General features: G+C 43.8%; 1 protein-coding gene across 11 annotated transcripts in view; it reads right to left on the reverse strand.

The window, feature by feature from the left end:
- Positions 1-21,365, reverse strand: part of DOCK7 (dedicator of cytokinesis 7) — a 94,350-nt gene that overhangs the window by 57,356 nt on the left and 15,629 nt on the right. For all 11 annotated transcript variants that reach the window (XR_009114850.1, XM_058030663.1, XM_058030662.1 and 8 more), the window contains exons 3-14: positions 14,127-14,302; positions 13,960-14,028; positions 11,440-11,569; positions 11,119-11,331; positions 10,692-10,777; positions 9,061-9,127; positions 7,103-7,252; positions 6,286-6,366; positions 5,089-5,254; positions 4,308-4,450; positions 2,692-2,785; positions 804-966 (exon numbers count right to left, since the gene is read on the reverse strand). Coding sequence is in view for 10 of the 11 variants with exons in the window: in XM_058030663.1 (XP_057886646.1) it covers positions 804-966; positions 2,692-2,785; positions 4,308-4,450; positions 5,089-5,254; positions 6,286-6,366; positions 7,103-7,252; positions 9,061-9,127; positions 10,692-10,777; positions 11,119-11,331; positions 11,440-11,569; positions 13,960-14,028; positions 14,127-14,302 (1,538 nt within the window). In the remaining variant the exon portion in view is untranslated. The remainder of the gene's footprint in view (positions 1-803; positions 967-2,691; positions 2,786-4,307; positions 4,451-5,088; positions 5,255-6,285; positions 6,367-7,102; positions 7,253-9,060; positions 9,128-10,691; positions 10,778-11,118; positions 11,332-11,439; positions 11,570-13,959; positions 14,029-14,126; positions 14,303-21,365) is intronic.

Raw genomic sequence — 21,365 nt, forward strand, 5'->3', positions numbered from 1 at the left:
ATTTGTACTGGTTTACTGTAATGTTAAATTTCCTATCCAATAAATAAATAGACTAATAAATAAATGGCTGAGATTTTTCAAAATACAGAATATGGAACTCAACTAAACCCTTCTTATAAGCTTTGATTTGTAAAAACCCGGTTTGTATCTAAATTTAAATAAAGGATTTGCTAAGTTGGTGAAATCACTCAGCTGATGAAGACAATTCCACCCAGCCATGTAATGTCCTCAAAGATACTGTGAAAAAGCTTTAAATTAATAATGGTACATAATGAAAAGAAATCTGGCTCCAGCCTGGATTTTGTTATAGAAAGATTATTGTTTCCCAAAATATTTAGAGAAATTTCCTATTTTTCAGGGCTTCAGAGGATTTTTTGTCAAGTATTGTAAACAAAGAAATTGCTTGGCAACCAAAATGGAAATATGAACAAAAGGATTATATATTTTCTCTATTTCTATCCCTCCTTTTAAGGAAAAAAGAAGTCACTGAAAGTGACATAAATTAATAAAACCAGTAGGAGAATGGTGACTTTAACAAAGAAAAAAAAAGACTACATAAAACTAGAAAGAATTTAACCAAATAGAGAAACCTGTGTTCTTATTCACAGCCAAGTTTGATGCAAACCTGTTTGTCCCTCCCCAGCTGAGCCTTTTCCCTGTGTCAGCCTGAACCCTTCCCATGCCTCTGGCACAGCTCCTCTGCCCATCCACCACATTTTGCAACAAGCCTGCTGATAAGGGAGGAATTTCTACACTTGCCAGTGTCAGGCCCTGGAAAGTGAAATGGATTTCAAAACTCTGACCTGTATGTGGTGTTTGGGACGTAGACATCCCTGGCAGGGAACTCCAGGATCTCTCGTGTAGGTCTGACTCTGCTGTCTGGGTAAAGCTTGACCTGCAGCAGCTCTGGGGTTAGGCAGTAGTGGGGGTTCTCTGGAGCTGGAGAGATGTCTATCTTCAACTGAGCTGCAAGAAGAAAGGGGTTTTATTCATTCATAAATAGAAATTAATTTTTAAAACATAATTGCGCTTTGTTTCTTCAGGTTAATATCCTATATATTCATTCATTGACATCCTATATATGAATTTAATAAACCAACAAATGATAAAGTACAGCTGAAGTGGATTTGTTAACAAGTGTCAGTGGATCAAACTGATACCTAAGGCAACTGGGGACCAGATAATAAGAACCAACAGAAAATATGCACTCTAACAAGGCATAGATTTTTTTTCATAAGAAAACTGGGGAAATGCAGTCCAGATAAAGCTCCTGGGAGGCCCAGCTATTGTTACACACAAAACTCCATCAAAGGAAAGGTTGAAAAACCCTGAGATTGGTCAGGGTACAAACCAGAGGTGAATTGGGTGAACTGATCACAACACTCAAGTGCTTGGAAGGTTGTGGTCACATGCCCCAGTCACATTAATTTGCAGCACGATAATTTTGCAAAGTTTTGTTAAAACCTAACCTGGCTGCAAGGCAAACTGAGAGCTGGGGAGATGGTCCAAGGAAGAGGCAGGATTGCTGTCCCTGGAGAGCTTTAAGAGCAGGTTAAGTAAATATTGTCAGGATAGCACAGGTCAGGGACCAGCTCCACTGAGGTGTGCCAGGGTTCCTATTCCCCCTTCTCAAACAGAGGTGGAGCCTGTTCCTGTCACCCAGGAGAGAGATCTCCTTTGGGATACAGAGTGGGAAACAGAGGTTCCTGTGTCTGGGGGTTTGGGGTTTGCATCCCCCCTCACAGACACCACCCTGAGTGTGCCAGTGACCAACCTGCCCCATCCCACCTTCCGTGCTCCTGCTGCCCAGGGACTGCTCTCAAGGATTTCCAGCATTGCCTGGAGGAGGAACTAACCAAACACCTCAACTTCTGAGCCCAGGAGGGCTGGCTCTGTGGGAACTGCAAACCAGAAACTTCCTCAGACACTGAAGGGTTTGATTTACACAGAATCACAGAATGACTGGGTTGGAAGAGACCTGAGAGATCGTTGAGTCCATCCCAGCCCCAGCACCCCAACTCAACCCTGGCACCCAGTGCCACATCCAGGCTTTGTTAAACACCCCCAGGGATGGGCACTGCACCACGTCCCCAGGCAGCCATTCCAGAGCTTTATCACCTTTCTGTGAAAAGCTTTTCCTGCTCTCCAACCTGTATTTCCCTGGACACAGCTTGAGACTGTGTCCTTGCAGCCTTGGGAGAAGCTTGGATTGATGTGAAGATACAACACACAAACATTAAATGGAAAATTCATGGACTTATGTTTCTATAGTTGTAAGTAAGAATATGCCTTAAGTAAGAAACTGTAATGATAAGATGGTGAAGGGTTTATAATGCAGGGGTGTGGTCATACAAAGCAAGTTGAGAGTTTAGAAATTGTAATAGAGGTACTTGTGTGTACAGATAGTAGCTGTGGGGTAAAAGTAGAGGTAAGTACTTTAGTGCAGTAGAAGTAAGTAAAGGTGATAGGTTAGAAAAGCAAAATACACCCTGTGGCAACTGTCCATTGGGTTAGAAAGTTATTTATTGCCTTGTAACAAAGAACTTGTGACTACTTTGAGCTATGGCAAACAGCTTGCTCCTTTAAAGACTCACAGCTGTGAGGCTGATGTTTATCTGGGCAGTAAATGGTTCCCAGCCCCACGGTGGCCCCATTCCCTCACTAAAAGCAGAGGCAGGGGCAGCTGGGTACCTGTGATGGGCCTGAGCCTGCGCAGCACCGACGAGGGGCGTCTCATGTCAGCCAGGAACTTGTACAGGTCCTCGTCGCTCAGGCGATCCCCCTCCTGCTCAGGGGTAAGATTTGGTCACCCAAACACCCTCCAGGGCTGCCAGAGTGAGCAAAGCCTCCCACCCCACAGGCTCTTCCCTCTGGCACCCACCTGTGCCCTCCCAGAACAAGGTGTTACCATTAACGTGTTAAATTACACTTCATTTCTCCCTCCTTTCCCCTTCCTTCATCCCTTATTCATCACCCTGACAGCTGCAGGAACTTTTAATTGAAAGCCTTTTCTCTCCCCATCAATATTATCTTTTTCCAAACTGGAAATGGCTGCTAAGAGATTTCCCAAAAATACCCATTTTTTAGCAAGTGTAATAGTTTGAAAAAGTATCTGTCACTCAGGTGGTGATGCTCATTCCTTCTCCTCTGCCCTTCCTTTGGGATGAGCCCACAGCAGCCTTGTTTTTCAGGAAAAGTAGGAAGTGCAAGGAGTCTGTTGTCAGTCTTCCTCATGCCCCTTCTAATAGCTCACAGTTTTGCTAATTTTGGAAATATTACAGAAAATGGGACTCTGCCACGCAAAAGCAGAAGATACCTGAATTTAAAGCTAAGAAACCACAACATAAAGGAAAACAAAGAAGCTAATGGAAGGAGGAAAACACTGGGTAGTGTTCAATTAATTATACTGAACAGGAGAAAAGGAAGATAATAAAGAATCTGAAGTTTAAAATCTTAAATTAATTTTTGGGAGTTTTTAAAGGACAAATTAAATAAAATGAGCTGTTTCAAAGTAAAAATAACCTCAACAAAGTAAATAAACACATCCTTTTGTAAATCACTACTAACTTAGTGATCAGTTTTTCCTTAACTAGGTGTGACATTAAGCAAATCTTAGAAAATTTTCAGCTCATTACTTTTTGCTAAGCTTAACTAAAAACTTTATTCCCTTTATTCATGTTTTCCACTGTTCAGGAAAATCCCAAGCTCTCACTAAGGGGAGCTGCCACTCAGCAAAGCAGCATCAGAAGCAGAATGCTTTGTTCTCCTCAGGGATCCCTGGATGTGTTCAGGGAACTGATGTTAATCTTAAATCACTCTGAGGAATTGGAGTCACTACTACCAGAATTAATATATTATATAATATTATGTAATGTATAACTTAGGGATTGGATTCACTCTAAGAATTAATATATATTATATAGAACTGTGTAATATATAACTTAGAGGAGGTTTAGATCAGATATTAAGGAGCAATTGTTCCATGGGAGTGTGGGCAGGCCCTGGCACTGGTGCCCAGAGCAGCTGTGGCTGCCCCTGGATCCCTGGCAGTGCCCAAGGCCAGGCTGGAGCACCCTGGGACAGTGGAAGGTGTCACTGGATGGGTTTTAATCTCCCTTCCAACCCAAACCAGTCTGTTATTCCATGATAATTGATAAATAAGATAACGAACTCAATGCTGCTCAAAGTCTCCCAGCGACTGGGGAGCAGAAATCGAATTAATCACAAATTAATCACCCAGTGACCTCACACCATCCAATCCCCCTGTCCCAGAAATAACTCCTAGGTGGGACACTGCCCTGCCAGACCTGTTTGAAGAAGTTGGTCACTGTCAGGGTGGCTGGCCTGAAGCTGCTCAGGTTGCAAGCCTCGTCCCCACTCGTGGTCCTCTCCAGGGAGCGCCGCCCGACGATGCTGGAATTGCGCCGCTCCGACCACGACCCTTTGCGTTCTGCCAGACACAACAGTGACAAGAAATCAAAAATAAAGCAGGAAAACTACAGTCCAAGAGCCTACTTTGCTTCCCAGCAGGATTCCTGGGGAAGGAGAACTCCTTCCTTCAGAGCAGGAGAGGGAATGATGCCATGAGGTGACACAAGAGGGGGTTCTGCTCAGGCAATCTGGAGGCTGTGGAGCACAGCTGATCCTGCTCCCCTCCCAGCCACCTCACCCCAGTGCCTTCCTGCTGTTATAAAAGTCTTTATCATGCTGAGATTTATGTATTTCCCTTGCTCTGAAAGATGATGAAGTTGGCAGTTTTGGGGATGCTGAAGAGCAGTTTCGGATGAGCTATGTGGCTCGCAAAGATTAATCCACTCCTTTGGAAAATGTTCATCAGCCTGTAATGCTCCCTCAGTCTCACAAGCCTGGTTTTAAATAATATAACAGATGGTTTGCTAGTAAAATCCTTGAAAGATAAATCCATTTGTTATCATGGACTTTTCTGGTTTAGTTCAACCATGACCCCAGACCATCAGAGTAGGGGGAGGAAAGCAATAAAAGGAGCAGCAGCAGCTACAGGATATGAATCAAAACCTCTGGATTTGCCCACATTGGTTCCCTCCTGCACATTCCCTCTTAGTCCTGTACCTCCTGTGCCAACTTCAACTTCTGTGGAATCTCTTTCCAAGCTGCCAGCACTGCTGACAATGTTCATGAGGTGAATGGCTGTCCAGGCAAAAGGCATCCGGTACTTCCCCAGTCTTTGGCAAAACTGCTCTGCCTGGCCCTTCAGCTTTTCCAACTTCTCCTTGTTCTGTGAAGAAAATATTCACTCCAAGAGATTAAAAGGAGAGGAACAAGAACAGAGGTTCATTCAGTAAATCAGTGAGAGATGATGGTGTCCTTTCTAACTCCCAATGATTTGTGTTTCTGTAGCACCTTCCAGCGGAGAAGCACCAAGTGTTGGGAAAATGCAACTTCTGCTTCCCAAAAGAGGCCATCAGAGGACACTCAGAACAGTCTTTTATGCTCCAAACCCTCCTGAACAGCCTGGGAAATCCCAGTGATCCTTCAAGAAAACCTGAATTTTCCCCTGTGAAGTCTGAAAGGGCCTTTCCTAATGTGATTTTATGCAGGAGGTGCTCAGATCATCTGGAGTTGTGTGGGAAACTCAAAACACTCCTTAAATAAGTACTACCATACTCATTTTGTCAAAAAAAAAAAGGAATAAAAGAGGATTTTTCCACAGCTCTACATATTAAAGAGCAATTTTTTGAGCTTTAAGGTGGAAATAATTTATTAAGAGGTTGATTAAAATGAACAAATGATCCAAGCTTTTGGGAAATGGAGAGGCTGGGATCATGAGAAGGGCTGGAGTCGCTGCTCTGCCCTTCACCCAGCCCTCATCATCACCCTTTGATCCCCACCTGGCCCAACCCACCTGCACACCAAATTGGGAACCATTCTGGAGGTGCTTTTAGAACCAGGCAGAAGGGATGGGGTTAAACTGCAAAAGCAGTGGAAAAGTTGAATTTTTTACTGCAGATTCCCATCCAAGGCTGCCTTCCCCTGACCCAGCTGATCCTTTGGGACAGGGAATCACAGATGACTGAGTTTGATGGGAGCCACAAATCTCCCCTGACAGCCACAAAATCTGCTGACCTTTAACTACCCCACCCCAATAAGGCATCAAGACTCAAAGGTCTTTGGCTCTTTTTTGGCCTTTAGAATGGGATTAAATTCCTAATTAAAAATGGATCCTTTTAAAGACAGGAACAGGATCAAGCATCCGAGGTAAAAGAAAACACTTTAAAGTTTTTATCCAAACACCAAAAAAATTCTTACCTTTGCTGCATCAGATTCTTTAAAAATCATGTAAGGCTCTGCACACTCCCCAATATCTCCCTGCTGTAACACTTTTTCCAGCTGAGAAGGGAAAATGAACCATTATAAGGACGTGGATCCAGCAAGGATTAATAAACTCAACAAGCACAAGGAAGGAAAAATTCTTCCACAAGAGCTGGAGCCTGGTGAGTCCTTGTGTAAGAAGCATTTCCTGCAGAACCTTCACACTGCCTGTGATCTGAAAATCTGCTTTCAACTCCCCATTTGACCACAGGGTGATTTTTACCCAGGGTCCAGCCAAAAATCTTGACTTGAACACCCACCTGAAGGAGCAACATTTGTGCACTCATTGAACCAAAGAAGAGAACAGAAAATAACTTTTATCTTTGTGTACTTTATCCCAGGAGGGACCAATGTTGCATTTTATTTCAGTTATGGATCTCACTCTCTTGGCAATTTCTGCCCTCAAACACATCTGAAAATCCGGCTGAGGGGCGTGTATCCTTTTTGAAATGAGATTCAGACCAATAGATATTTTTAAATCACTGACTTATCTGTCATTTTAAGGAGTCAGCACACTGTTTGATATGAAAACCAAGGTCAAGCCCCAGAAAACTGATTTATATCATCAAGCAAACCTTTGTGCTCTCTCCAGCTTCAGTGCACTGAACTGGTTGTTACAAAGGAACTGAAGTGAGAATATTCGAAATAAAGCAGCACTGTTTACACTTTTGAGAACAGAATTTCTATTTTACTTTAAATAAAAAACAAGAGACCACAATAATTTCATAATTTCAATTTCCCTGGCATTTCTTACCTTTATTACTAGAAAGACATCTTGGGATGGGTAGGTGATAGAAAAGATGGCAGATCTGGCCAGGGTGGAAATAGCAGCAGGGGGGACATGAGGCCGAAGCATTCCCTTCATTTGCTCAGAGTTTAAATCAAAGTAGAAATTCTCTGAAATCTAAGGCAGAAATTGGGTCATTTCAAGCATAAGTTATATCTTTATTTTTTTTTGTAAACTCTTCATGAACAATTTTAAATTGTTTTAAAATACATGTTAAAAACTCCTTGTGTCAAACCATGTATGAAAATATTTAAAAAATGTGTAGTTTCAAGCATTAGTTACATATTTTTTTTGTAAACTCTTCATGAACAATTTTAAATTGTTTTAAAATACATATTAAAAACTTCTCGTGTCAAACCATGTATTAATTAAAATAAAAGCCTTTCTGATTAAAAATCAAGGTAGGACAGTAAGAGAGGAAATGGAGGAAACAGCACAAATAAAATTATAAAATTTCCTCCAGCTCCTCTAAGGTGTGCAGCTCCATCACCGGATTAGGAATTACCAGTGTTAGCATTGTTAGCCATCAAAATATCAAAATAGAAGGAAAAAAAGAAAAAATAAAACCCCTTGAAAGACAGACGCTGAGCCTTCTACCCTGAAACAGCAAATCCTTGCCTGCAAAGCTTCAGAGCCAAAAAAGATGTGAGCAGGCTACCAACACCAGAGGTCACTAAAGAACTTACTATGTTAGAGCCAAAAAAAGGAGTAATGAGATGATAAAACTGGCTTATGAAATGTGATTTAAATATTAAACAAAGTTCACATAATATTCCACATACTCTCATCTACATAACTTAAATCTCAATGCATTAAATTCAAGTCCTAAAGAGATAAATGTCAAAATGCATATTTTTAACATTTTTCTCTCCACTACTGCTAATATCTTGAACAAGGAAAACTAAGAGAGTCTTTAAATATTAAATACAGAACATAAATAGGTGAACAAATGTATTTTCCATTTCCTATAACTTAGATCTTGAAAAGACTCCTCGGTTTTGTTTTGATTTTAGCAATTTTAGCATGCCTGACTTTCTGTGCATTATTGAAGTGTTGCTTGGACCCATGCCATGCTGAATCACCAAAAAGAGATTAGGAAAGTCATAAAAACCTAATCCAAATAAAAGGTTTCAGTTACCTAAGTTCTCTCTGGGGAAGAGACTTTTGAAAGCCAAAATTGGACTACATACATACATACATACATACATACATACATACATACATACACACATACATGTGTTTGTGTGCGTGTACATATAGATATGTGTATGCATATGTATATATATAAAAATGTATGTGTATGTATATATATATAAAATATGTATGTATATACACACATATAAATACATACATATTCTATATAAAATATGTAATTATATCTTTATATAATATAAATATAAATTTATATCTATATGTATTTGTTTATTAATAATTTATTTATATATTCATTTAATTTTGTATTATATTGTATATTTATATATTATATATTATTTATATAATAAATATATGTATATACATATATTTATTTTTATATATACATATATATAAAATAAATATATAGAGAAACATATATGTAAAGATATGTATGTATGTATGTATACACATATATATTCTTATATATATATATATACACACATATATATATATTCTTTTATATCTATATATATTCTTATTTCAGGCACTCACATATTAGATAACATTTTTAGGAATGTATTAAATCACATATTAGATAGTATTTTTAGGAAATTTTTATACCTCAACTGCTTTACCAAGGAGAACACACAAGATGGTTCATGAAATGCCTTCATAATTCTTCCAACCTCTATGTCACTGTCCTCTTAAAGCTCTGCCATCACAATTAATTCCTCCATTATTTGTGTTGAAATTTCAGTGGAAATGTCACACTCGAGTAATTAAAAACCTACCTTCTTCTTTTCTTTGACATCATACAAAGCCAAACTTGCAAAAATGGGCTCAATTTCTATTTCAAATCTTGAAAGAAGGAAACACAGAATCAGTTTGACTTGCATTTTGTCAGAAGGAATGACCAACCCTGTCCCCAGACCCTCCCTGGGTGATGGGCCCTGAGCCAACCCCAGGGCAGCTCCTGCTACCAAAACCCCCCTTAGAAAGGTGCCAGCTCTTCACAGTGGCTGTTATCCAGTGTTTATGCAAATTCCAACACTCCCACCAGGAACACTGACCCACCAAACAGAGCTGAACCTGTTGTCATAACACCTGGGGAGTTACAGGAATTTAAAAACATTCAAAACCTGTCCCTGCCCCGCAGTGAGCAGGGGCTGAAATGCCATTTTTGTCTGCACAGCCTCCCCACAAAACCTATGTCCCAGCCCTTGCAGGGAGCTCTCAGCTTCAGCCTGGAGCTCCTCCTGCCAGCAGGGACAACACCACCAAACAGGTGTTTTCTCCAGTTTTGCCACAAAGCTGAGATTAACCTGGAAATAACCCTGCTTAGGTCATCTGAGCTTCCTCCCTGGGGAAAATGTCCTTGTTCTGTGCCACTGAGATGGCACAATCCTGGATTACATCCCAAGCACAGGCTCACAGATTGCCAGGTACACAAGCAAACATGGAGCTGGGCAGATTTGCTATAAATTTGCAGCCAGCAAGAGATGCTTAAAGAGCAGAAAACATTAATTTCCAGCATCTAACTTATTTATGCTAAAGACACCCTGCTTTGGAGGGAAAGCTGCACTGCTACTGCATATTATGTTGTTCCAGTTCATAAAAGGCTGCAAAATCAGTTCATCTCTATGGCTATATTAGGTCCTGGAGTACTCTACGAGCAGGAGAAATGTCCCACACATATATCTCAGTTATGAGCAGCAACTGGAGCTCTCTAATAAGAAGGGTTGACCTAACTGAGGACACAGAAGATGAATACAGCAGTGTGGAAAATCAGTTTTGTACTTTATTTCTCCAAGGGAATAACAGTAAAATTTTACCTTGTGTTATTAGAGAAGAGTTATAGGCAATGAACCAGCTGCAGGTAACCCTATATTCAGGAGCTCCACTTCATTAAACTTGTTTAACAGGTTTCTATTCCTCCAGTTAATGCTTACTAAGTATATAAAGTCTTCACTCTTAAAGGGACACAGTCAAGGTTGTTGAGCCTAAACTTTGGCAAATCTTTGGCTGTCTTTATGTGTTTAAGGCTCGAGCGTTTTTAATCTTTATATTTAATCTGACATTTCCTGGTTAGGGAGGGGAACAGCAGTGAGTGGCCAACTCGAGAGCCCTGGGGGAGCGTGGTGAAGCCTCATGTCATGTGCCAGTGACAGGGAACAGGTAGAGCTGGAAAGCAGCAGGGAGAAAAGCCAAAGGAGGAGGAGATTTCCTGTCCCATCAACCTGCAGGAAGTCTCGAAGGTACAACTGTGTTACTCAAGCTTTACAAAATGAACCTGGAAGCCCAGGACCAAACAATGCAATGACCCTTCCAGGGCAATAAAGAAGACAGTGGAGTTATTTCAGATGCACGTGGATACAGCAGCAGATTTAAATTCTGAATTTGTGTCTGTTGGAGTGGTACTTACTTCAGGGACAAACACTTCACCAGGAGTCTTTGGCCAAAGTGTTCTTTGGGTACTTCAGGGACACTGAGTCTCTCTATGGGCTCCTCCTGGAATTAGAGACACAAGCCCCGTACAAACCACCAGCAGAACCAGGAGGCAAACACATCTATCACTTTTTCCTTTTAAGACACAGCACCAAGTTAATCCAAGGCTTCCCAGCACGGTGCATTCATCAGCAGCTATAAATATGCTAAATTAAATCCCTTTAATGTTCCTACATTCCTGGGGATTGCATAACCAGAAGGGAAACCCAATCTTCAGAAAGTAATATCTATGGGCAAGACAACATGCTGGAAAACACAAAATAGCTGCAGTTCTGCATGTTAAACACACGTGATCTTAAATCCTTTAAAAATCTGGCAGACCGGCAGCTTTCACACAAAAATACCTCATCGGGTGCTGGGTGTAGTGCAAAAAGCTCCTTATGCCTGCCAGACTTCCTCTGGTCCTCGTTGTGGTGGTCGATCTCCTCGTTGGGGGTTCTGTCCAGCAGGTTGGGGAGCAGGGCATCGGGCTGGGAGTTCTTGAGGTCGAAGATGCTGCAGGCCCAGCTGCCCCGGGGCGTGTCGTCGATCGACATTGAGCGGCGCTTCAGGTCGTCCTGAGAGCCAACAAATTAAACCAACTTCTAATGGGAAAAGGACTGCACTTTTAAAGCAGCACCATAAATTAGGTTTTATGCAGCAGGGTTTTTTTAAAGGCACATTACTTGTTCATCCTGGTAGCTGTTGCCATCAGGAGCTTCATCAGACTCGAAGACTTGTTTGGGGAGCCCTTTTTGCCTCTCCTTCTGTTTGTCCAAGGTGTTGGGGTTGAACCCAGTTCCCAGCTTGTGGTACCTGCAAACAGAGGATTTCAACCACGTTCTCAGCAGCCCTTTTGAGCCCAACCCCAGGAGCAGCACCCCAGAACAAACCCAGCATTGTCAGCGTGGGTGCTCCCGAGGCAGGAGCTGCTCTCTGCAAACACAATTTCCAGTCAGCTCCACTGGAGCTGGGGCATCATCCAACAGCCACTATTCCAGCACTACAATGTGACTCTGTTCATCTATAAAGCCACTCTGGGTGATGTCAAAAGGAGGATTATCAAGGGCCAATTAAAGCTGCTGTCAAATGTGCCATTGTGATGCCAAGCTAAAAACAGGCCGGGAACACGAGGGCTGAAGGCCAGTGGTTCTGCTGGAGCAGGAACTGGCTTGGAGTAATAAAATGATTAACTGGAAAACCAAAACAGCAACTCAGGAAAATCCTGAGCACCTCTGGAGAGCAATTTTCCAACCCTGACTAAACCAAGTGTCTTCACACAGCAACTCTGTGAGGAAAGTGGGGCCCTCAGAGCCTTCCAGAGTGTGAGAGCTCCTGCAAGTGAACAGGCTGCCTGCTGGGCTGACAGGAGCAGATCTCTTTGACTAACAAATTTTTGGGTGCCAAATGGCACCAGGTCTGTATTTACACACACACACATGGGTAGAGGCATGGCCTCCCTGCAACACTCACTCCAAGTCAGTTCCTGGGATCACAGCAAGAATGAATTGTTCTTACCATGCCCTGGCACTAAAGTTACCACAGAGGGATGCTCCAGACATGGGAAAACCATGGAAATGCTAGCAGCAAATAAAGGAAGGGAAGAGAACAAAGGAGGGATGCATTTTCCTTGCTAGGCTGTATTTCCTGAGAACTGGACAACAGGATCTGTATAATCCTCACCTGGATGTCTGCATTTCCATCACAGCTCCACCAACAAGTGCAAATTATCTCTAATTCACACCTGATTCCTCAGTCAAGCACACAGAAATTATGCCATAAGCTTGAATTCAGAATATGCTAGTGGGTTTTTTTCAACATCATTTTCCAATATCATTAAAGGATTTATTGAATGGGTGAATTTCCCTGCCTCAAAAACATTTTGGTTACAAAAAAACTGGGGGCAGAGATGGACATAAAGATTATTTCCCCTGGGGTGGGGAAGAAAAGGATGGAATGTCACAAGTCAGTTCAGCAGTTCTTCCAAGAGCTGGGGTTTGTGCCCCTGGAGCCTGCCAGAGGACTTGGGACCATCCAATGGGATGGATTAAGAGGAAACTGTTGGCATCCTTACTTGAAAAACAATTCAGTCCTTCCCAGCTGAGCTTTTGGGTTCTTCCCCTGCTCCAGCAGCAACTCTTCCACTCCTACCCAGTGCACTGCCATGATTTTATCCAGGCAGAATGTGCTTTGACTCTCAGAGGACAAAACCCCACCAAATAAAGCTCATCAGAGCAGGAACCACAGCCAGGAATTCCAGGTACCCATGGAAGTCACTGAGAAGCCAGGGATGGGTGGCTGGGTGGGCCACACTGCCCAGGTCTATCCAAGACTCTGCTGCCAAGGCCGGGTGGGAGCTAATAAAGCATCTCCCTCCCTCTTGGGTTTCCTTCTGGGTGGGTTTTGGTTTTGCTATGAGATTACAAAACACTTTTTTATTAGGTCACATTAGCAGTGCCAAGCACATGCTGAGCATCCCTGTAGTGGCTCTCAGGACAACATCAAACCAGTGAATTGCAGCAACTGCCACAAGGGCAGAGCTGGAGCTGCAGCCAAGGCATCTGTAGGTGATGCTCATCACATGGATCACTCACTCCCTGATAGCAGCTCTTGAACTCATCAGACTTCCAAACATCCAGAGAGCCCCTGCTCCAACTGAGCCTCTCAGAACCCTTCCTGCTCATTTGCATGGAATAACCAATGCATGCCCATCCTCTGAACTGCTAACTCATTAGGTAAATGTTGTGATGGTACAAATATTAACAATTATTTGTCTGAATGATGTACTTTCCCCAAGTCTCTCTGGGAAGCAATGGAAGCTGCAGAGGGCACATTGTCTATAGTGGTGACTCCTCATAAATCACTGCAAAATTAATGGAACTTGTCTCTAAAAGATGGAACAAAGGAAGAAACAAATGCTGAAAGTAATTTTACCTGTCCACACTTTCTAATTGTTCTGCCATGGTAAAGGAGCAAGTGTGGACTGAAATGGTCTAGATTTTCCAAACTGCCCCAAAGGGTTTTGATGAAAATTGGAAAGATCGGATTTTCCAAACACAAAGCATCAGTTCAGCTGGACCGGGCAACAAAAAGCCACAGCACATGGAATCAGCAGCCAGGACAGTATTTTTGAGCCTCCTTATAACACTTGGCCAAAATTAAAAGATGAACTTAGGGTGACAAACACCACAGGGTTTCTCACTCACTTTCTGTTGACGATGGCCCAGTCCTCCGTGTAACTCCTGACACAGTCCCTCACGTGAGGGTCCATCTCGCTGTGAAAGAACCGACAGCAGAGGTCACGGGGCTGCTGAGGATCTCCCAAACCCCTCTCCCGCTCCCTGGAGCAGCCCTGGGCAAGCTGGGCTCCCACCTCTCCTCGGGCACGGCGGACACGAGCGTGCGGCACTCGCGGGGCGCCGACACCACCTCGATGTCGTCGCGGGGGAACTCCAGCAGGTCCCGCAGCGGCCCCGACTCCGCGGCCAGCGGGTGGCTGTGCAGGTACTCCTCCACGTCCACGGGGTCCACGGCTTCCGTGAGAGGCACCTGGGGACACACACGGCGCCACACGGGGCTCACAGCGAGGGCAGCACACGCGGCAGAATCACACACGCGTTTTCTGCTCTCTTTATAAACCAGTTCTTCTGCCTTGCTGGGGGGTTTGAGGCAACAGCAGGTGATTAATCCCTGGTGTTAACCTCAGCTAACACACCACAGAGCTGCTTCTCCTGTCTTATCTGCTGCTCCTCTGCATGTTTCTCCGGTGCCTACCGTCACCCCCTAAAAAATACGACTAGAGCCAGAAGGTTACATCTATTTTCAAGAAATACAACAAAAGGAAACTTAGTACTTTATTTGCCGCCTATCTGAGGCTGGATTTGTTTTTACCAGGCTCTGATCACAAAGGGAACCTTGATCCTGATCCAAGATGCAGGAACCCTTCCTCCCCCAGGCAGAAGCCAGAGCAAGGCCTGATTTACCAGGAGCTCAGGCAGCCACACAGCTCTGAGGACTAACATTATTTTGAATTAAACCACCTCTCTGGGGAACACAAAACACAATGTTCACCCACCACAGGTACAAGTTTAACCCCCTGGTATTAGAGCCTTTAGTGCCACAATTACTCTGCCCATGCCAGGAAGGGACACTGCCCTCAATAAAATGGATGCTTAAAAATCATCTTTATTGGGCACAGAGCCTTTACCTGAAGCACAAGGAATCGCTGAAAACGTGCAGGAAAACAGAGGATTTCACTGGCAGTGCTGATCTCACCACCCTGAGCTTTTTTTAGATACATTAGAAGAAACTTTGCATAAACTAGATACATACTCCCATTGCATAACTTGTATTTTTACATACCCCATTACATAAATACATATAAATATTCTGATATGAGATCATTATGCTACGAGGCTATACATAAACATAGACATTAAGAAAATGAAACACTAAGAACGAGTTTTGAGGAAGCTGTCTCTACAGCAACTGAGAGATTTCCTAGAATTCCCTGGCACATGCCAGTGAGGCTGAGTGTTCTAACAAGAGTCACAAAAGCACATCCAAATTCAGCAGTTTTCTCTACTAACTTCCCCTTTCCTGCCATCCAGATGATTTCTGTGGGACAAGGAACAATCCTGTAGCTTGTGTTGGAAATGACTTCACAAAGAACACTTGGCACTTCAGCTTTAAATGTGCTTATCAGACATATTGCTATATAAATCCCAAATTCCAGTTTTCAAACTATTGCAAACAAGTTCTGAAATTAATGAGCTTTTTATTCAAGGGAAAAGACTCAGCTAATACTGAAAGAATCTCCCTACCACAACCAACCTCAATGAACACTGCAATTTTCCTACAAGGCAAACTGACTTTTTGCCAGATAAGAATCTGGTTCACCAAAAAAATACGTGATGGCTGGAAATGTGGTATTTGATTCTGCAATTTGGGTAAAACAAACAAACTGATTTCTGTGTAAGGAAATATGGAAATAATCAGAGAAGGGTTGGAAGGGCCCCAAAGACCAGCTCTGCATGGGCAGGGACACCTTGCACAAGGAGATGAAGATCATCTCTTGAACCCCATAACCTTTCCCCCCTCCTCATCCTGAACTCCTGAAATGGACTCAAAGTACATGAAATTTGGAGATTTTGGAGAATTTTGAGAACACAAACCAGCCACGTTCACTGTTTTCATCACTGCAGCACTCGTCACAAGCAGGATTTGTCACTGCTCCTGCCACACACAGCTGAGATGTCACCACCTCACCCTGCTCCTCACACACGGGCAGAGCAGCTCCCCTTGGCACCGCATCCCTGACAAATGTCACTGAGGGGTGATGCTGGAACCCTGGGTACTGAAAATTTTAAACTTTCTGTACTAACAAACACTAATCCCCCCAAAAGAACACTACATTTAACCTAACACTGTAGAAAAAATTCCAAAATTAAATAACAGAACGAAAATTTTAAGTGTATAGTTTAAACAAAAGTGTGTAATATCACATAGGAGAAAACTTTGGAGTTTAAAATTTTAGAATATAATAATATATATAAAATAAGAGTTTTAGAGCAAAAGCTAGTCCTTCTTCTTTTACCTTCTTCTTCATGAGTTTAAGTAGTACTGTGTAATTAAATAAAAAAATCCGCATTGCCAGTCATGAGTAGATAATTATAATTAAAAATAAAAATAATTTAAGCACAATTTCTTAATTAAGCAGTTTATCCTTAAAAAACCTTATAGAAAGAATATACATCTCCATTTTTATCTTGTTAAAGAAAAGTACTATAGAACCCATACTTTGTGAGACTGTAATAGAAATGAAAACTAATAAACATCAGAATTCAAGGAAAAAATATTATCTCACAATTTAATCCCAACAACAAAACAAAACAATCAAAAAACCAAAAAATTAAAAAAAAAAAAAGAAAAAAAAAAAAAAGAAAAAAGAAAGCAAAGAAAAATCCCCCCCAAAAAATCAACATTAGTGGTGCCCCACATGAGGATCCAACTCAAGACTTTCAGTTTGTTCCCAAGTGCTGCTCTGTGCCAAATCTCCCCTTCCACTGACAAATCTCAGAACCAAAGAGGAGGAACCACCCAGCACTGGAGACTCCTTGCAAATGAAGCTAAAAGCAACAAAATTAGTAAAAAATTGTGGGCAAAAGCTCCAGAAGCAGGGGGTGTGCAGAGGAAAAGCATCCCCTCACACCCTCCCCTGGCCAGCGCAGAGCTCCATCCATGCTGCTCCTCCCAGAGGGGTAGGGAAGCCTCATGGCAGGACTTAAAGCTGCTTAGCTGCCCCCTATATTTAAGCCTTACATTTTAACACTTCCTTTTATTCCTCTTTCTGACCTGGGATCTTCCAGAAGTGAGCTGCTCGTGCAAGTGCTGTGTTTTAATCTGCACAAACTCATTTACCTGTGATTCTCTAGCACACAGAGACCTACCCCTCATCCCTTCCAGCCTTTCCACTCCACTCATCCTGATAAAGAGTTACAGAAAAGATGAGGAAAAGCCTCAGTATTAATGCAGAGCTCACAGGGACATGCAGGACTGAGGGTGTGAGGCTGTCACAGCCCAAAACACACCAGGTCCCCCCATCCATCCCTGCATTTCCCATCTCAAATTGCCCCTGTCCAACAGGAGCACTGGGATGTGCTGGACAGGAGATGAAGGAAGGGGCCATGCCAGTGAAAATTCACCCAACCCAGAAAGGCAGGCAGTGCTCAGGGGCTCTCTGTGCACCCTGGGGGCTCCAAGCCCTTCACACATTTCAGAATTTGCACTTCCCAATTTTCCACTTTGTCTCTTTGGGTTACTATTGTACCACGAAGATGTAAACAAACATCACAGTCAAAGCCAGAGGCCTGTGTTAGACTCACCATCTGTGCAGCCAGAAATATGTCTAGCACCTGAGTAAAGAGGCCAAACATAAATCCATGGCCATGGAGAGGAACTACTTGGTGTCACACTATTGGCAGACAAAAGGCAAGAACATTATTTTGGGCTTCAGATATTTGTGGGGGAAGAAGTGATGAAAGAGCAGGAGGAGGGAAGAAGGATGAATAAATGCACCAAAAGGAAAATGAACCTGAAAGATGTCCCCATGTGCGAACAGAACCATAAGAGCTCCTCTCAAGGCTGTTGCTGTTGATGGTTTAACCTTTCCCCAGTCCTGCTCCATGCTCCAAATGCTTGGATGGGGCCAAGGACACACAAAATACCAGGGGCTGTTACTTGGGCAAAGCATCAGTCACTGAAATTGCCACACAAACCCATCAGGTGGAACGTGCACAAGCCCAGGTAAAGACCAGGTGACCCAAGCCCATCATCCCAACCACCCTGGCTGCTGCTGGGGGAGCAGAACCTGCTCTGCCATCTCAGCTCCAGCCCAGCTGAGCTCCTGGGGCACCAGGACAAACAGGAGCTGACTGCCCTGGGCTGCAGGAGCTGCCACTGGGCCACAGCTGATCCCACCCACCAAAGGAGGGTTTGGAATCTCAGCTGAGGAGGATGACGCTGTGCTGCCCCCAGCCCTGCTGGCTGGCAGGCTGCAGACACAGCCACCCTCAGTGCAATCCTCACCCTGCTCCCAGGAAAGCCTTCTCCACTCCTCCTGGTGGCTCCAGGAAAGCAGCAGAGGTGTCTCCTTCACAAAACACAGCCACTCTTCCTCACTGCACTTCCCAAGGCAGAAGGACAATTCCAGGCAAGTATCTGCAAACATGCAGGCCAGCTAGCAACTGATCCCAGCATCCCAGAGTGGTTTTGCAGGAAAGGACCTCAAAGCTCATCCTGTTTCAACCCTGACACCTCCCACCATCCCAGGCTGCTCCAGCCCCAGTGTCCAGCCTGGCCTTGGGCACTGCCAGGGATCCAGGGGCAGCCACAGCTTCCCTGTGCCAGGGCCTGCCCACCCTCCCAGGGAGGAATTTATTAATATCTAATCTGAATTTCTCCTCTTTTGGTTTGGAACCATTCTCCCCTTTCATTACTGAAAGGCCCCAGTGTGATCTCCCCTAATAAACCTGATGGAGAATACTGGAGTGTTACTGCAGGAAATCCTTGCCCAGGGGCTCCATTTCTGTTGAGTTTATTAAGACCCTCCAGAAACCAAAGTCTGCAGGAGCCCTGAGCATCTTCCCCACCAGGACCACAGAATAATGTAAATTAACAGCAAATACACGCTTAAAAATATGCAGAGGAATGCTGCTCCCAGAATTGCTGCTCTTTAAAAAAAATACTCTTTGATTTTGTGCAGGCTGTAATTACAGATGAAATTTTGGACAATTCCCTAACCCAGTTTTCACTCAGTCTTTATCCCAGGATCAGGCACTGCCCCCTCACTCATGGCAAGCACTGTTCTGTGCCATTAAAATCCACAGGAGGACAATGTGGGGAGAAAGGGCAGCTGAGGATGAGTAAGAGGGGCATAACCTGCTCCCTGGCAGCACAAACACTGTGTTTATCACTGCACTGATAAACTCAAAGTACACAACAAATCAAACAGGGCTCCCTCTCTCAGACTTACCCTAACCCCAATCAAACCCCTCACTTGGAAATAGATATATACATTAAAAATACCAATTCTGCATGTCCTTAACCTGAGCACACACATGTCCAATCAGCTAATTCAGACAGCAGCCTTGATTTGGCTGCTCTGGCCCATTTAACAGGCAGTGTCCAGAGGTGCCCCTGTGCTGCTGCAGCTCTGGCTCTCAGCACTTCAGGACAAAGCTCTATTTCACAGGTTTACAGCTCTCCTGCACTGGGGACACTCCAGCTTCCTTCTTTAAGGTTGTGTTATTCTTCACTGTTACATCCCCTTAAAAGCTGGAAAATCAAACTGCCTTCCCTATCGACTTTGCCCTTCTCCAGACAGCAAACATTGTATTTTTGTGGAGTTTTAGTGCACATGTCTCTCTCCTATTTATTTCCTCCTTTTCAGCCCCTACCTGCATCATCATCATCACTTCCAAAAGCACCTGCACAAATCTGCAGGAGCCTCAGAGAGGGGATGTGGCATCACTCCACAGAGGGTAACACAAACCTTCACTCACTGCAGCCAGGCATCCCAAAGGGATAACAAAGGGAACAAAGGGATAAACTGCAGGGAAAGCTACACCCAGGGCAAGCTCACACGGGGAAACAAAAAATACAATGCAGAGGTCAGGTTTGTACAAGACCTGCACTGTGCAGGGAGCTCAAAACTCAAGATCTGCTCTCCTGGGCACTGCCCAGCAGCTCAGCACAGGAGCTCAGTAACAACCAGGGCAGAAAAAGGGACAATTATTGTCTCCATCTCACAGGAACTGACTGAAACACAGGGCCCTGATGTTCACAGGCATTCCCAGCTCTGCCTGGAGGACTTCAGCCCATCCCTTCCCCAAGCTGGGCACAGGGGATTGCCCAACCCACACTGCAAGTGGCACACTCAAATCCCTGCCAGGACCCTGCAGACTTCTCCAGCTTGTGGAAAACAACATTCCCTCCCATTTCCTCCTCCCTCCCAGGATGTCCAAGCCCCCAGGAGCACTGAGAGGTTGTGGCATGGCAGCCTGGCAGGATGCATCTGGCACAACAAGCATCTGAACCCAACTGCTGTGGCCCAGTCCAAGCCCAATTTCCCTTTCAGCTCAAACAAGATGCATCATTCCCAAGGGCAGAGCCCAGCCCCTGTGGGGATCAGCACAATTGAGGGCTCTGCAAAAATGGCAATGGCAAAGTGTGCAAGGTTGTTCCTCCTTCCTGTGTGGGAGTAGAACTCCCTGTGAGGATCCCATAAGGGACCTTGGAAAATTAACCTTGCAGAGAGCTCCTCATCACAGGGAGGATCCTGACTGCTATTTTTACTTGGCAGCTAAAGCATTTCTTCAAAATCAGGGTGATATTTCTTGCCAATTTTGAAACCAGGACAAAGTTCCATCTTAACTTCGCTACCTCCTTAAATATTAAGGGATTTATAATTGTGCTAAAACTGCAACAGATTGTGCCAAAGCTCCAAATTCTAAATTAATACCAACTTCCCACCCACTGCCTTCCCTGGGCAGAATCTTGGAGGGACAGAAGCAGCAGATTAACATTTCAAAGCTGAGCCCCAGCCTATCTCTGGGTCTCCAGGGCAAACAGGCACTTCCCTTGTGAGCACTCAGGAATGCACATGGCCAATCCTGTCACCCTTAAAGGGACACTGGGATCTCGGGGAACAGGAGTCAAATCTGATGTACTGCAGGGACTCAGAATAAATCTGAGAACGTAATGTGCTAAAAATAAAAAAATTACAATTTGCAGGCAGGTTAAAGAAGGTAACAGTTGAAAGAATTAAGCTTGCTAAACAGAGGCAGTGGATTTATTTTTAAGTGTGAACTACAGGCAAGTCACTCTAAGAGGTTTTGAAACATGAGCAGTGTAATATTAACCACTGACAACACTCAAGTAATGAAAAAACATGTTTTACTTGCAAAAATGACATTTTCTTTCAACTAAGCACTCCAAAAATAACCCAAACGGATCCAAATTCAAAGACTCGCACATTTGTCTGCTGCCATCCCTGCATTTCAGCAAACCCATGCTCCTGAAGCCTGGTGAGCCCAGAGAGCTCCTGCATTTC

This window comes from Melospiza georgiana, chromosome 9, assembly GCF_028018845.1.
Source record: "Melospiza georgiana isolate bMelGeo1 chromosome 9, bMelGeo1.pri, whole genome shotgun sequence".
Classification (NCBI taxonomy): domain Eukaryota; kingdom Metazoa; phylum Chordata; class Aves; order Passeriformes; family Passerellidae; genus Melospiza; species Melospiza georgiana.